Source organism: Amblyraja radiata, chromosome 4, assembly GCF_010909765.2.
Source record: "Amblyraja radiata isolate CabotCenter1 chromosome 4, sAmbRad1.1.pri, whole genome shotgun sequence".
Lineage (NCBI taxonomy): Eukaryota > Metazoa > Chordata > Chondrichthyes > Rajiformes > Rajidae > Amblyraja > Amblyraja radiata.
This window is the reverse complement of record NC_045959.1, coordinates 22,963,458-22,978,302: the sequence shown is the minus strand read 5'-3', so window position 1 is coordinate 22,978,302 and position 14,845 is coordinate 22,963,458. Positions and strand designations below refer to the sequence as shown.

At 44.4% G+C, this 14,845-nt stretch overlaps 1 protein-coding gene across 5 annotated transcripts in view; it reads right to left on the bottom strand.

Moving 5' to 3' along the window:
• The window catches only part of znf516 (zinc finger protein 516), a 135,267-nt gene that overhangs the window by 40,530 nt on the left and 79,892 nt on the right, over nucleotides 1-14,845 (bottom strand). For 4 of the 5 annotated variants that reach the window (XR_004411651.1, XM_033019068.1, XM_033019067.1 and 1 more), the window contains one exon: nucleotides 9,975-11,543. The exons of the other annotated variant lie outside the window; for it this stretch is intronic. Coding sequence is in view for 3 of the 4 variants with exons in the window: in XM_033019068.1 (XP_032874959.1) it covers nucleotides 9,975-11,543 (1,569 nt within the window). In the remaining variant the exon portion in view is untranslated. The remainder of the gene's footprint in view (nucleotides 1-9,974; nucleotides 11,544-14,845) is intronic. 5 annotated transcript variants of the gene reach the window in all.

Genomic DNA, 14,845 nt, shown 5'->3' with positions numbered 1-14,845 from the left:
TTATCAGCATTAAACTCCATCTGCCATCTTTCAGCCCATTTTTCCAAATGGCCTAAATCACTCTGTAGACTTTGGAAATCCTCTTCATTATCCACAACACCCCCTATCTTGGTATCATCTGCATACTTACTAATCCAATTTACCACCCCTTCATCCAGATCCTTGATGTACATGACAAACAACAAAGGACCCAACACAGATCCCTGAGGCACCCCACTAGTCACTGCCTCCAACCCGACAAACAGCCATCCACCATTACCCTCTGGCTTCTCCCATTCAGCCACTGCTGAATCCATCTTGCTATTCCTGCATTTATACCCAACAGTTTAACCTTCTTAACCAACCTTCCATGAGGAACCTTGTCAAAGGCCTTACTAAAGTCCATATAGACAACATCCACTGCTTTACCCTCGTCAATTTCCCTAGTAACCTCTTCAAAAAATTCAAGAAGATTAGTCAAACATGACCTTCCAGGCACAAATCCATGTTGACTGTTCCTAATCAAACCCTGTTTATCCAGATGCTTATATATATTATCTCTAAGTATCTTTTCCATTAATTTGCCCACCACTGAAGTCAAACTAACAGGTCTATAATTGCTAGGTTTACTCTTAGAACCCTTTTTAAACAATGGAACAACATGCGCAGTACGCCAATCCTCGGGGACTATTCCCGTTTCTAATGACATTTGAAATATTTCTGTCATAGCCCCGGCTATTTCTACACTAACTTCCCTCAATGTCCTAGGGAATATCCTGTCAGGACCTGGAGACTTATCCACTTTTATATTTTTCAAAAGTGTCAGTACTTCTTTTACTTTGAAACTCATAGTATCCATAACTACTCTACTCGTTTCCCTTACCTCACATAATTCAATATCATTCTCCTTGGTGAATACCGAAGAAAATAAATTGTTCAATATCTCCCCCATCTCTTTTGGCTCTGCAGATAGCTGCCCACTCTGTTTCTCCAATGGACCAATTTTATCCCTCGTTATCCTTTTGCTATTAATATAGCTGTAGAAACCTTTTGGATTTACTTTCACCTTACTTGCCAAAGCAACCTCATATCTTCTTTTAGCTTTTCTAATTTCTTTCTTAAGATTCTTTTTACATTCCTTATACTCCACAAGCACCTCATTTACTTCATGCTGCCTATAATTATTGTAGATCTCCCTCTTTTTCCGAACAAGATGTCCAATTTCCCTTGAAAACCAGGGCTCTTTCCAATTTTTACTGTTTCCTTTCAACCGAACAGGAACATAAAGATTCTGTACTCTTAAAATTTCCCCTTTAAATGTCCACCATTTCTCTTCTACATCTTTCCCATAAAACAAAATGTCCCAGTCCACTCCTTTTAAATCATCTCGCATCTCATCAAAGTTAGCCTTTCTCCAATCAAAAATCTCAACCCTAGGTCCAGTTCTGACCTTCTCCATAATTATATTGAAACTAATGGTATTGTGATCACTGGACCCGAAGTGCTCCCCAACGCATACCTCCGCCACCTGTCCCGTCTCATTTCCTAACAGGAGGTCCAGCACTGCCCCTCCTCTAGTAGGTACCTCTATGTATTGCTGCAAAAAACTATCCTGCACACATTTTACAAACTCCAAACCATCCAGCCCATTTACAGAATGTGTTTCCCAGTCTATGTGTGGAAAGTTGAAATCTCCCACAATCACTACCTTGTGCTTACTACTAATATCTGCTATCTCCTTACATATTTGCTCTTCCAATTCTCGTTCCCCATTTGGCGGTCTATAATACACCCCTATAAGTGTTGCTACACCTTTCCCACTTCTCAGTTCCACCCAAATAGCCTCCCTAGATGAGCCCTCCAATCTATCCTGCCAAAGCACTGCTGTAATATCTTCCCTGACTAGCAATGCAACACCACCACCTCTTGCCCCTCCAATTCTATCACACCTGAAGCAACGAAATCCTGGAATATTTAGTTTCCAATCACAGCCCTCCTGCAACCATGTTTCACTGATCGCCACAACATCATACTTCCAGGTGTCTATCCAGACTCTAAGCTCATCCACCTTTCTTACAATGCTCCTTGCAGATCAACTTCCTTGGAGAAGTGCATTTTTAGTACAGATATTAGAATCAAGCAGGAAGCTTAATAATGCTTTCATTGCGTCTTTGCATAAAGCATACCGATGTTTAAAGTGGCTAAGAAGGAACTGCAGATGCTGCAAAATTGAAGGGATCTGGCTCTGAAGAAGGGTCTCGACCCGAAACGTCGCCTATTTCCTTCGCTCCATAGATGCTGCCTCACCCGCTGAGTTTCTCCAGCATTTTAGTCTACCTTTAATATTTAAAGTGAAGTGGTTTTTATTTTGTAATGTTATTTTGACAAGACTTTGCCTGCAGTTTTGTTATTTCACTGATAAACATGATATGTTCCTGGTTCTATGGAAGCTGTTAAGCAGAGACAGGCTTAATTACAACGTTAGGTAAAGGGAAGAAGTCAGGACTGGAGGGAGTACACATTTTAACTGAAAATAATGGATTTAATTAAATTTTCTTTTGCACCTTTCATAACCTTAGGCTTCCCGGTTGCAGCCTATGGAATAGTGCTTTTAGATTGTTGCAAAGCTGGAAACTTGGCACCCAGTAGGTTCTCATAGAGTGCATCATGCAAGTTGGCAGATTATCTGCTTTTAGATGCTGGTGAGCAATACATCACCAGGGAGAACCCCCTTGTTCTTCTTCAAAATAGTAACCGCAGGAGATTTTACATCCACCTCCGCTTAACTTCACCCGTGAAAATCAACGCCTCTGACTGTGCAGCAATATTTTGCTCAACACCAGGTTTTCAACTTAGTTATTATTCTAAATCACAAGGGTGCCGATTTAAAAAAAAAAAAAGAAACATAATGCAGATGTGAAAGAAATTACAAGTTAATTCTCAAAGGTATTTATCCATAATCTGAGATTGCAAAATGCTGTGGTGTCCTTCTAAGAGTTTAGTGACCAGAACTCCACATAATACTCCAGCTGTGGTGTACGCCAGTGTCGGGAAGCAAAGAGAGATACAAGCAGACAGATGGGCCATAAATAATAATCACATTCTACTCAGAGCTGGGAAGCAATAAATATTTTTTTTTAACAAAGAACCAATTGCAAAGGCAAACATAACTCTCGCAAGTTTAATATAGTTGAATAAATATGGCTGGTGATCATGAGTCAGAGAGATCTCTAATAGCTGTATCACTGAACAAGGCCGATCTTCGTCAGAATGCTGATGCATGTTAAAATGGATGTTATCTGTGCTTCATTTTCATAGTGCTGGTGGCAAATGAATTCATTTACATGTCCAATTTGAACTTTGACAATGACATCTGATAAATATGTAAAAGGTTACTTTATACCCCGAGAAACAATGACATTTGCTTAAGGCTCATGTGGAGTTTTTTAACTACAGAATTTAATTCGTATTATAGACCCCAGAAGACTTATCACATAGTCTGTCAATTACAAGCAGGGTTTTTTTTTTAACGTGAGGTGATTAAGACAGGTGGGGATGGTTGGGAGGGAAATGTCAGAAAACCACAACGAAAAGTAAATGGGGCAGAATAATCTCTACCTTGGTGGGACCTTGTGTGTGTTGTCAGGTGACTGGGTTGGGTGAAACACATGCCACCCTCCCTGTAGATACACCCTCCATGTTGTGTGTTAAAACTGGCTCTCACAGAGGAGAGAAAATGTTGGGAGAAAAGATTCCAGGAGACATGATTAATATGTCTACTGCGTCGTGGTGTGAGGCTGCTCTTCATGCTCCCTTGGATAACTGGTGCTACAGTTCATCAACGCAACCTCTATCAGTGTGAGCACACACAGGACATGCTGGATTAAAAGATGTGCCCTTTGATGTTTCCATCTACTAGAGAGAGGATTGACTTTAATTTCTCATCTCTTAAGAGAGCCCAAAACGTCTTTGGTAATAACAGGTACAGGGGGACACCATCTGATAGGGAAATCTATCGTTAGTTTTTCATCATCATTGTGTGAAAAGTAAAATTCTCTAACCCTTCCACTGGAGCGGTGCAACGGTAGAGTTTCTGCCTTACATCACCAGCAGGACTCCGGTGCACCGCTTTACTCCCACATTCCAAAGATATACAGGTTTGCAGGTTCATTGGCTTTGATAAAATTGGAAATATTGTCCCTAGTGTGTAGCATCATGCTTGTGTACGTGGATCACCGGTCTGTGCAGACTTGGTGAGCCGAAGGGCCTGTTTCCATGCTGTATCTCTAAATTAAACTAAACACTGACTAACTTTAATTTTGTCAACCTTTCTCAAAGGAAATGTATTGGGTCGTTATCTTGCTCTTACCACTGAGTCAGCAGAATATGGGTTGAAGTCCCTAGAACAGAAAAAATGATGCTCACCTTAGGCCAGGGATATGTGTATGATGCATTAGTATAGTTTAGTTCAGAGATACATAGTGTAAACAGGCCCTTCGGCCCACACCAACCTGCGATCCCCACACATTAATACTATCATACACACACTAGGGGCAATTTGCACATACACCAAGCTAATTAACCTATAAACCTGGGCGTCTTTGGAGTGTAGGAGGAAACTGAAGATCTCGGAGAAAACCCAAGCGGTCACGGGGAGAACGTACAAACTCTGTACAGACAGCACCCGTAGTCAGGATTCAACCCCGGTCTCCGGCGCTGCAAGCTCTGTAGCGCAGCAACTCTACCGCTGCGCCACTGTGGCCAGCGCAGATTCTGCTAATCCGCAGAAGCTACCTTGATAAAGATCAATAGATTTAAAAGAACTGGTGGAAGGATTACAGAATAGGTTTATTTAGCACCATGAAGAAATGGATATAGCTTCCTGCATCAAGGATGACGTGACACTAGGAGCGGAACCTGCAGGTGATGGTGTCCCCCTGTGCTTGCTGCCCTTGTCCTTATTGGTGACAGAGGTTGCAGGCTTGGTGGGGAGAGTTGTTGGAGTTGCCTGGGCGAATACCCACTGCGTGTTGATAGAGTGAGTGAATGAATGATGAAGGTGATCATAGAAAGTGAAGTGCATTCCATGAATCAGATGGGGGTGGAGAAGGATGGAGATAGTTGTCTTTGTTACTATCTTCACCCTTCTCTTGCACATCTGACTCATTTACCAATCAGCCCCTTCTTACCTACATCCAACTTGCTCCACCCCTTCCACTCACCTTCTTCTATCAGCTATCACCCCTCTACTCCATCAGTCTGAAGGGACTTGGCCTAAAATGTGTCTGCCCTTTCCACAGATGCTGCCTGATCTGTTGAGTTTCTCCAGCTGTTTATGTTTGACTCATAATTCCAGCATCTGTATCTCTGCGTACCCAGACTCTGACCAGCCTTGTAGACTCAGTGTTGATGTGGTTGGTGTTGTTAGGCTTGGCTATCAAATGAACCACACTGTAAAACCAGGTTGAGATTATCCTCCTGCGCCATCTGGTGTGACTTGGTTAAGCCAACAGTATCAAAAGCAGTTGGTCATGGCTCTAGTGTATGGTACTGCGACGTAATTTCATATTTCCAGCGATTTTGGTTATAGAAAGGAAATGAAGTATGTGTCTATTCTGTGTACCTTTTTCATTTCATTTTTTTTACATGTTGTGAATTGATGAAAATGTTGTGAGCAGAGTGGGATTCGATAAGGTATCATTCAGGGCATTGGCGGGACCCAACTGGAGCATTATGTATTAAAAACGAATTGCAGATGCTGGTTTAAACCAAAGGTGGATACAAAATGCTGGAGTGGCCTACTGCCTGACATCCCGAGTTCCTCCAGCATTTTGTGATTATCTCTGGAGCATTGTGTATAGTTTTGCTCTCCTTCCTAACTAAAGATGTATTTGCTTGAAAGGGACTGCAAGAACGATCCACCAAACTATTTCCTGGGTCCATAATACAAGAAGACTATGGGTAGGTTAAGCCCCTATTAATCATAGAATCATACAGCTTTGAAACAGTCCCTATGGCCGACTAAATCCATGCCAACTTTCACTCATCCATTTTTACATTAACATAGAAACATAGAAAATAGGTGCAGGAGTAGGCCATTCGGCCCTTCGAGCCTGCACCGCCATTCAATATGATCATGGCTGATCATCCAACTCAGTATCCTGTACCTGCCTTCTCTCCATACCCCCTGATACTTTTAGCCACAAGGACCACATCGAACTCCCTCTTAAATATAGCCAATGAACTGGCCTCAACTACCTCCTGTGGCAGAGAATTCCAGAGATTCACCACTCTCCGTGTGAAATATGTTTTTCTCATCTTGGTCGAAAAGATTTCCCCCATATCCTTAAACTGTGACCACTTGTTCTGGACTTCCCCAACATCGGGAACAATCTTACTGCATCTAGCCTGTCCAACCCCTTAAGAATTTTGTAAGTTTCTATAAGATCCCCCCTCAATCTTCTAAATTCTAGCGAGTACAAGCCGAGTCTATCCAGTCTTTCTTCATATGAAAGTCCTGACATCCCAGGAATCAGTCAGGTGAACCTTCTCTGTACTCCCTCTATGGCAATTAATCATATTCACTATTCCCATCAACAATCCCTGAGATTCTACCCCTCACTTCCACACCAGGAACGATTCACAGTTGCCATTTAATCCACTAACCAGGACGTCTTTGCGATGTGGGAGGAAACTGGAAGACCGGGGGAATCCCACTCAGTCCCAGGGACAGCATGTAACCCACGTGGTCACAGGGAGAGCATGCAAACCTCACAACAGAGTAAGAGAGTTAGTACTTCCAGAGCTCTATCATTTTACAAATGGATTTGACGTGGTGGAGTAACTCAGCAGGTCAGGCAGCATCCCTGGAGAACATGGACAGGTGACATTTCGAGTCAGGACCCTTGTTAAAAAAAAACTGCAGATGCTGGAAATCTGAAACCAAGGCATAAAATGCTGGAAACACTCATCAGGTCAAACAGTTTCTGCAGAAAGAGAAACTGAATAAATGTTTCACGTCAAAGAGCTGCTCAATGTTTCACAGCTTTTAGCTATTGCTCCTTTGTCCCTGATTTAGACAAAATCTCCTGTTGAATCTGTTCACCCACCTGTTTCCAATCACATGACATCTCTGGTTACTGATTCGCCATTTATTGAACAACTGCCCATCCTATTTTTCATAGCCCTCCATGTTCTCGACCACCTCGATTTAATTTCCCCTTAAACGTTTCCATTCCAAGGAGGTGACTAATTGATAACAGGTTGAATACTGGACGACACAAAATTGAGATAGCTAGCAACTCCCTCTTTGCTAGCAATTGGATAGTTATATGGATGGGAAAGGAATGGAGGGTTATGGTCTGAGTGCAGGTATATGGGACTAGGGGAGATTATGTGTTCGGCACGGACTAGAAGGGTCGAGATGGCCTGTTTCCGTGCTGTAATTGTTATATGGTTAACTGTCTTATGTGGGCATGAGAATTATTTTTAAGACAACAAGTTACTATAACCTGACAAACATCGATGAAGAGGCAGGGAAAGTAGATTCAACAGGAACTTTCAGAAGAGAACTGAATAAAAATGTGAAAAATATATACGTTCAAGGTTGGATGGAAAGAGCAGAGTTTTGGATTAATTGAGGCCAAATTGGCCAGTTTTGAAACTGTGCGATTTGACTTAATGAAGAAATATTTGTCATATTGGCGCCCTCAATGTTTGAACCTGAGTGCAGGTGATACTCCCAGAAACGACAGTACTAAAATCTAGGATAAAGCTCCATAGAGTCAAAGAATTGTAGCACACAGAAACAGGCCCTTCAGCCCAGCACGTCCATACTGACCACTGTACTTATCAATACTGGCCCCATTACTGGCCGCAGAAGATTATTGGGACACCGCTACCAGCCTTGGAGGGCATCTACCTCAGGAAGGCCGTCAGCATCCATAAAGACTCCTCACACCCTTGTAATGGACTGTTCGAACTACTTCCCTCCGGCAGACGTTACAAGGCCTTCTACGCCCGAACCTCCAGACTCAGGAACAGCTTCATTCCCAGAGCTATAGCGGCTCTGAACCGGCCCTGCTGAGTGCTCCCCACCCCCCATGGACTGTCTCCCTCGGATGGTCTCGGGGTATCTAAATCCATGTTCTCGGGGTATCTAAATCTAAATTTTATTAGTTATTTAAGTTATGACATCGGATGGAAGCTGCATACCAAATCTCGTTGCGCTTATGTGCAATGACAATAAAATATATTATTATTATTACCTGCATTTGGTCTTTAGACGTCTAAGTGCTGTGCTGAACAGAGGGGGTGATGGAATGTCAGAGCTGCCCTCCTTTATGAAGAAATTGTACCCATATCTGCTATCTCAGCTGGATCCAAATGATCCCACAATACTACATCAAAGTAAAGCATGGAAGTTCTCACTAGTCAAAGTACATCACTCAATTTCACAAAAAACAGATGATAAGGGTACTGTTCGTGGCAATGTGATGGGCCTGAAAATAATGTCTTAGAAACTACAATCACAATGAGAACATTTGCACTTCATTTGCAGTAATCATTGAGAAGAAAGTGAAAGATGCTTATAAAACCATAGGTGCACAAAAGTGCTGGAGAAACTCAGCGGGTGCAGCAGCATCTATGGAGCGAAGGAAATAGGCAACGTTTCGGGCCGAAACCCTTCTTCAAACCGTAGCTCTGCCTTTCCCTGAGCTATATACACAAACATTCTCCAGGACTATCTTTACATAGAAACAGCAACCACAGAAGAAACTTGAAATGTATTATAACGGGTCAGACATTATACGTTAACTGCCTATTAACAGAGTAACAGGATTTGTAAAGGGATAAGGATGCAAGACTCTCTCCATCCCCCACATCATCACATAGTTTCATATTGAGATCCTAGATGTGAATATAAACAGCAACACAAGAATCTCCAGAGGAATGAGGAAAATAAGGATTAGCGTAAAAAAATCATTTTTGATCATTTGTGCTTCGAGTGTAGGAATATTGGCAGCTCTCAGTACAACTGTGACATTAGATCCACTTAGACCCAGCTGCCTACACCCAAATCATTATTGATTTCAATGTTGTTGTCGAAAGCTTTTTCTCCTTAATAATCTTGGACATTGTCAGTACTAATTCAATAACAATCAATGTCAAATGAACCTCTGGTGGCCAAGAGCAGTGATACAATTTCTGTTATACCATTATTGAGACTCATCATCCTCCTTGTGTTTGCTATCGATCTAATTTTGACTGTTGAGACAGTGTGTCAATGTCACGGAGAGGTACATCACGGAAACAGTCTCTTTGGCACACCTCGTCCATGCCAACCAACTTGGCATTCTGGACTTGTCCCAATTGCCTGCATTTGGTCCTTAGCCCTATAAACCTTCCTATCCATATAACTATCCAAATGTCTTTTGAAAGCCATAATTGTATCCGCGTGTATAGACTCCTCTTTTTAGTTTAGTTTAGAGTTTAGATATACAGCGCGGAAATAGGCCCTTCGACCCAATGAGTACGCACCGACCAATGATCCCTGTACACTAGCACTCTCCTACACACTAGCGACAAGTTACAATTTTTACTGAAGCAAATGAACCTCCAAACTATATGTCTTTGGAGTGTGAGAGGAAACTGAAGCACCTGGGGAAAATCCACAAGGTCCACGTACAAACTCCGTACAGACAGCACCCATAGTCAGGATCGAACCCGGGTCTCTGGTGCTGTAAGGCAGCAACTCTACCACTGCACACCGTGCCCCCTATGTTAACTTTTTCAGATAGAGAGTACCCTCTTAGTGAAAATGTTGCCCCTGAGGTCCCTCTTAAATCTCTCCCCTCTCACCTTAAGCCTATCCCCTCATTCACTTTATCTATGTCTGTCATGATTTGGTATATCATGTGTAGGAAATTTCATTTGTCTTAAAACATAATGCTCGCTGGCTTATTCCATAGTTCCATAAAAACTGAAAAACTAACCTCCTTTGTCTGTGGGACACACAAAGTGATGAGTATCTCCTCTCCAGCTGTGTAACAAGGCCGACAGGTCTCGAGTTCTGTAAGGCGTGATCATGTGAAAGGGATCCATGTGTTTGCTCAAATCTCCTGCTCCTAGGGGCGACCCCCGTTTGACAGAGTGTTGAAGGGTGGAGACTTTTGCTGGTCCTGAGCAATGTGGCCAAGGCACACCTGTCCACCCATTTCGTGCTGGGCTCCCCAGCCAGCCCAGCTTACTCGTACCTACTGACTTGCTGATACACTCATGCTGATGCAGCGCGGAGGTTTTATACAGAGTATGTTGGTCACCCTTGGGCGAGGCTTGGTCCTTGATGCCTCGACCACCTGGAACCTTTGGCGGGTGTGCCTGGCACTGGTCATCAAACTGCAGAAATCCCACAGCCTCTTTCAAAATATCTTGGCTTTCTGCTACTCTCCCAATTGGCATGCCAAATCCCAGAAATGCAGGTGAACTAAAAAAGCTCTTTTCAAAGTTACCAACTTGTTTCTGCTGTAAAGTGATATTTGGTCTCACTTTCGATCCTGATGTAAATCCACATAGTTCATGGCTGTTCCTTGCTCTTTGATGCCGGTGAGGATCGTGAACTGGGACCCCAGATGTTCTGCCTGTAGATTGGGTGTAAGGTCTGCTCTGGGGTGAATCAAATGACTTGCCAGAGGTCTCCGAGCATGGAGGAGTTGAATTCAGCGTTACTGTTTGGCTCACAGAGGGAGAGTGGGTGCGAGCTGGTCTAGAAAAGGCCACAGGAGAACACTCTTTGCCATTCAGCATGGGAGGAGGCCCAGTGCGTCGAACACCACTGACCCCGACTACATGATGAACCTTGTCTTTTGACCCATGTCCTGAAAGATGTTCAGGAGGGATGATGTGGAGATTTATCTTGTGGTTGACACGTTGGTGCATCAAGAGAACTTCGGGGTAAAGGGTTGTGTGACTGCAGAACTGGCAAAAATGGATGATCATGGCATTCGGCAGTGATGAGGGAAGTCTACCCTTCGGAGCCAAATTATCTGCACAAGGATTGTCAGTCAACAATGCTGAGGTCAAGTCCAAAGGAAAGTCATCATAGGCCCCATTTTGATTTGAGTCAGTGATGTGGCCTCTCCTTACACATTGTGAAGGCCTTTCTGTTCTTAACATGTGACCATTTGATCTCTCAAACTGAGGTGAACCTGCATAGCTTGACATGGTCCGATCCCTTGCAGTGTTCTGGCATCCTGATGCCGAGCTAGAATGAATGTCATCTCCTGTGAGTCCAATAAGCTCACATTTAGGTTGCTCCAACGATGCACCTTCTTCAAGGATTGAACCATAGCACTCAGAAACTTCAGCGAATCCCTTTGCATCCAAACAGCAAGCAGCATCCCTATTGGAAGGGAAGACGCCAGCCACGTGAGGTAAAATTACGTTAGCGGGATTTGGAAGGTCTTCTTTGGTTCCATTCTGAGGAGATGTGTGGTGGTTGTCCCTGTGGCATTGAAGTGGAGATGACTCGGTCGTTGTGCCAGGGGAAAAAATGTGGGGATTTTCTAGTGGAAGATAAAACAAAAAGGACAACTGTTTTTCAATATAATAACATCAAAAAAATTAACAGGCTGGAAAATTGAAAGTTAATCAGAAAATACTGGAAAAACTCAGCAGGTCAGGCATCATTCGTAGAAGGAGGAAATATTTCAAATCCACCACTCAAGGGTGACTGAATTAGGATGTATAACATTACTACATTGAAAGGACTTATTTTCCTTAGCTGTAGAATAAAAAAACAAGGGTCATAGATGTAAAGGAGTTGGTAGATTAGAGAAGTAAAAATATTTCACCCCGAGGATGGTGGGGTTCTGGAATTCACTGCCTGAGATGTCCGTAGTGGCAGATACCCTCATCATTTTGAAGCAGCACGTGGACATGTATGAAGCTGTACGGCAATGGACAACTATGCTGGAAGGGAGGATTGGTCTGTGGAGCTCTTTTCCATTCCAGGACAGACAGGATGGATCTAATGGTCCATTCCTGTGAGGTCAATTTCCTTTGGTTTCAAGAACACCAGGAAGCCAAGCTGCAGAAGAACACATTGGAAAGATTCAGAGGGATATGGGCCAAATATGTCCGCTGTGACAAGCTTAGATGGGCATTTTGGTTGGCAGGATGAGTTGGGCCGGCGGGCCTGTTTCTGTGCTGTATGTTAAGGGCCTGTCCCACGAGCATGGGACTCCATGCGGCAAGCGTGACCTAAAGGGCCGGTCCCACCAGCATGCGCCTGCACGCGGCAAGCGTGACCTAGCGTGGTCGCTTGAGCCGTACGGCCTCGCAGTGCCGGTCCCACTTCAATCGCCGGAGCCGTATGGAATTGTGCGGAGATGGTCCCGACATCGCGCGGGGCTCCAAAAAACTGACCGTGTTTAAAAATTCCGCGTGGCAACGGCCTGCCGGCCCGCAGCCGCCTTGACGGTATGTCACTCACTCGACCTCAGCGCGGCTCCCGCTTCTGGTTTGGTCGCGCTTGCTGCATGCCGTACGGCTCAAGCGACCACGTTAGGTCGCGCTTGCCGCATGCAGGCGCATGCTGATGGGACCGGCCCTTTAGGTCGTGCTTGCCACATGCAGTCGCATGCTCGTGGGACAGGCCCTTAAGACTCTATGATGCTATGACCTGCAATTACACCCGGTTCTTCAGGATCTTCAAATACCTAGACCCGACTGACATGCAGTGACCGTTATAATGTTGGTAACATGGCTGCCAAATTGTGCTCAGCATGACTCCACGGGTTGGTGCAATAAACAAAGTCTTGTTTTAATGATGCTAATTCGAGAAATCCCTGCTCTTTGAATAGCTTCCACCTTAACTCGGACATTGATATTAATGCCTCACCCAAAAGTTAACTGCTCCAACAGTGCCACATTCCCTCAGCACTGCTGGGCATGAGAAGGTCAGTCTGAATTACTAGCTCCAGTCTCTAGAATGGGATTCACCACACAACTTCTGAGAGCTCTTCCCCACAGTGTACAATTATTCATTTTAAAAGTGGTTGATTGGGGCATCTGGATAAAACAGCCTTCCTTTCAATGTGATTCAAGATCTATCGATAATACACACTTTTTTTTTGATTGCATATATTATTCCTATTTCTATTTTTCATTACTATTTAAAAACCAATCAAATCTGCTTAACCTTACCCGCTGCCTCGAGGATATAAAGTGCTGGATGGCCCAGACCTTCCACTAAACTAAATGAGAGTAAGTCTGAGGTCATCCTTCTCGGCCCCTCGGACTCAATCAAACTCAAGCCTTACCCCACTACTCAAACCTCATGTCAAAAACCTCGGCGTGATATTTGACTCAGCACTGAAATTTGACAAACAAGTCAATGCCGTGGTAAAAGCTAGCTTCTTTCAGCTTCGGACGATAGCTAAAATAAAACAATTCCTCCACTCTGATGGCCTCGAAAAGATCATCCACACATTTATCTCCTCCCGCCTAGATTACTGCAACTCTCTTTACACTGGCATCAGCCAATCTTCCCTGTCCCGCCTGCAACTGGTCTAAAACGCCGCAGTGAGACTCCTGATGGGAACCCGCAAAAGGGACCACATCACCCCGATCCTGGCCTCTCTCCACTGACTCCCTGTGCAGTTCCGAATACATTTCAAGACCCTCCTCTATGTCGACAAAGCCCTCAATGGGCTTGCCCCCTCCTACATTAAATGTCTTCTCACCCAGCACTCCACCTCCAGGTCCCTCAGATCGGCCGACTTGGGGCTGCTGAATATCCCGCGGTCTAGGCATAAGCTTAGGGGCGACCGCGCCTTTGCGGTTGCAGCTCCTAGACTGTGGAACAGCATCCCTCTTCCCATCAGAACTGCCCCCTCCATCGACTCCTTTAAGTCAAGACTAAAGACTTATCTATACTCCCAAGCCTTTCCTGACGTCCACTGAGCGAGGGCTATATGTATATATGTATGTAGTTTGTTTGTTTATACTATTCTTATAACAAATGTAAAGCACCTCATATTCCGCCTGGGTAGCTTGCGTCCTGATGGCATGAACGTTGAATTCTCCCAGTTTTGCTAGCCCTTGCTGTCTCCTCCCCTTCCTTAACCCTCGAGCTGTCTCCTCCCATCCCCCCGCCCTCGGGCTCCTCCTCCTCCCTTTTTCCTTCCTTCTCCCCCCCACCCCCCATCAGTCTGAAGAAGGGTTTCGGCCCGAAACGTCGCCTATTTCCTTCGCTCCATAGATGCTGCTGCACCCGCTGAGTTTCTCCAGCATTTTTGTGTACCTTTGGCCAATGAGAGTTGTTTTTTAAATGTGCTATATAAATAAATGTGACTTGACTAGACTATTTCTGTAATCTGCTCTTTCTGAGTGACCTCGCTGAATCTCCTAGCCTGCAAATCAACGAGTTGCCACTAGGTGGAACCACATCCAAACCCCAGGTTTCAGCTGCAGATCTGGCCAGTCCCAGTCACCCTTCCTTCTTCACTAGAGAGCAGCAGAGACTGCAGCAGCCTTGAGCCACGAGACGATTCCCATTGGAACATGCGGAGTTGAAAATTCCTCTCCAGTCCTGTAGTTCTTTGAGATTTGTGCCCAACTCTGAATTTAACCACTGCGCATGCCTTCACTGCTGAAGGTCCTACCACTCATAAGGTCATAGATAGTAGAATTAGGCTATTTTGCCCATCAAGTCTATTCCTCCATTCAATCATGGCTGGTCTATTCTATCTCCCTCCTAACCCCATTCTCCTGCCTTCTCCCCGTAACCCCTGACCCCTCCCTAAGCCTAAACCTTTCCACTTCCCAATTGCGCGCGCTCTCTCTCTCTCTCTCTCTCTCTCTC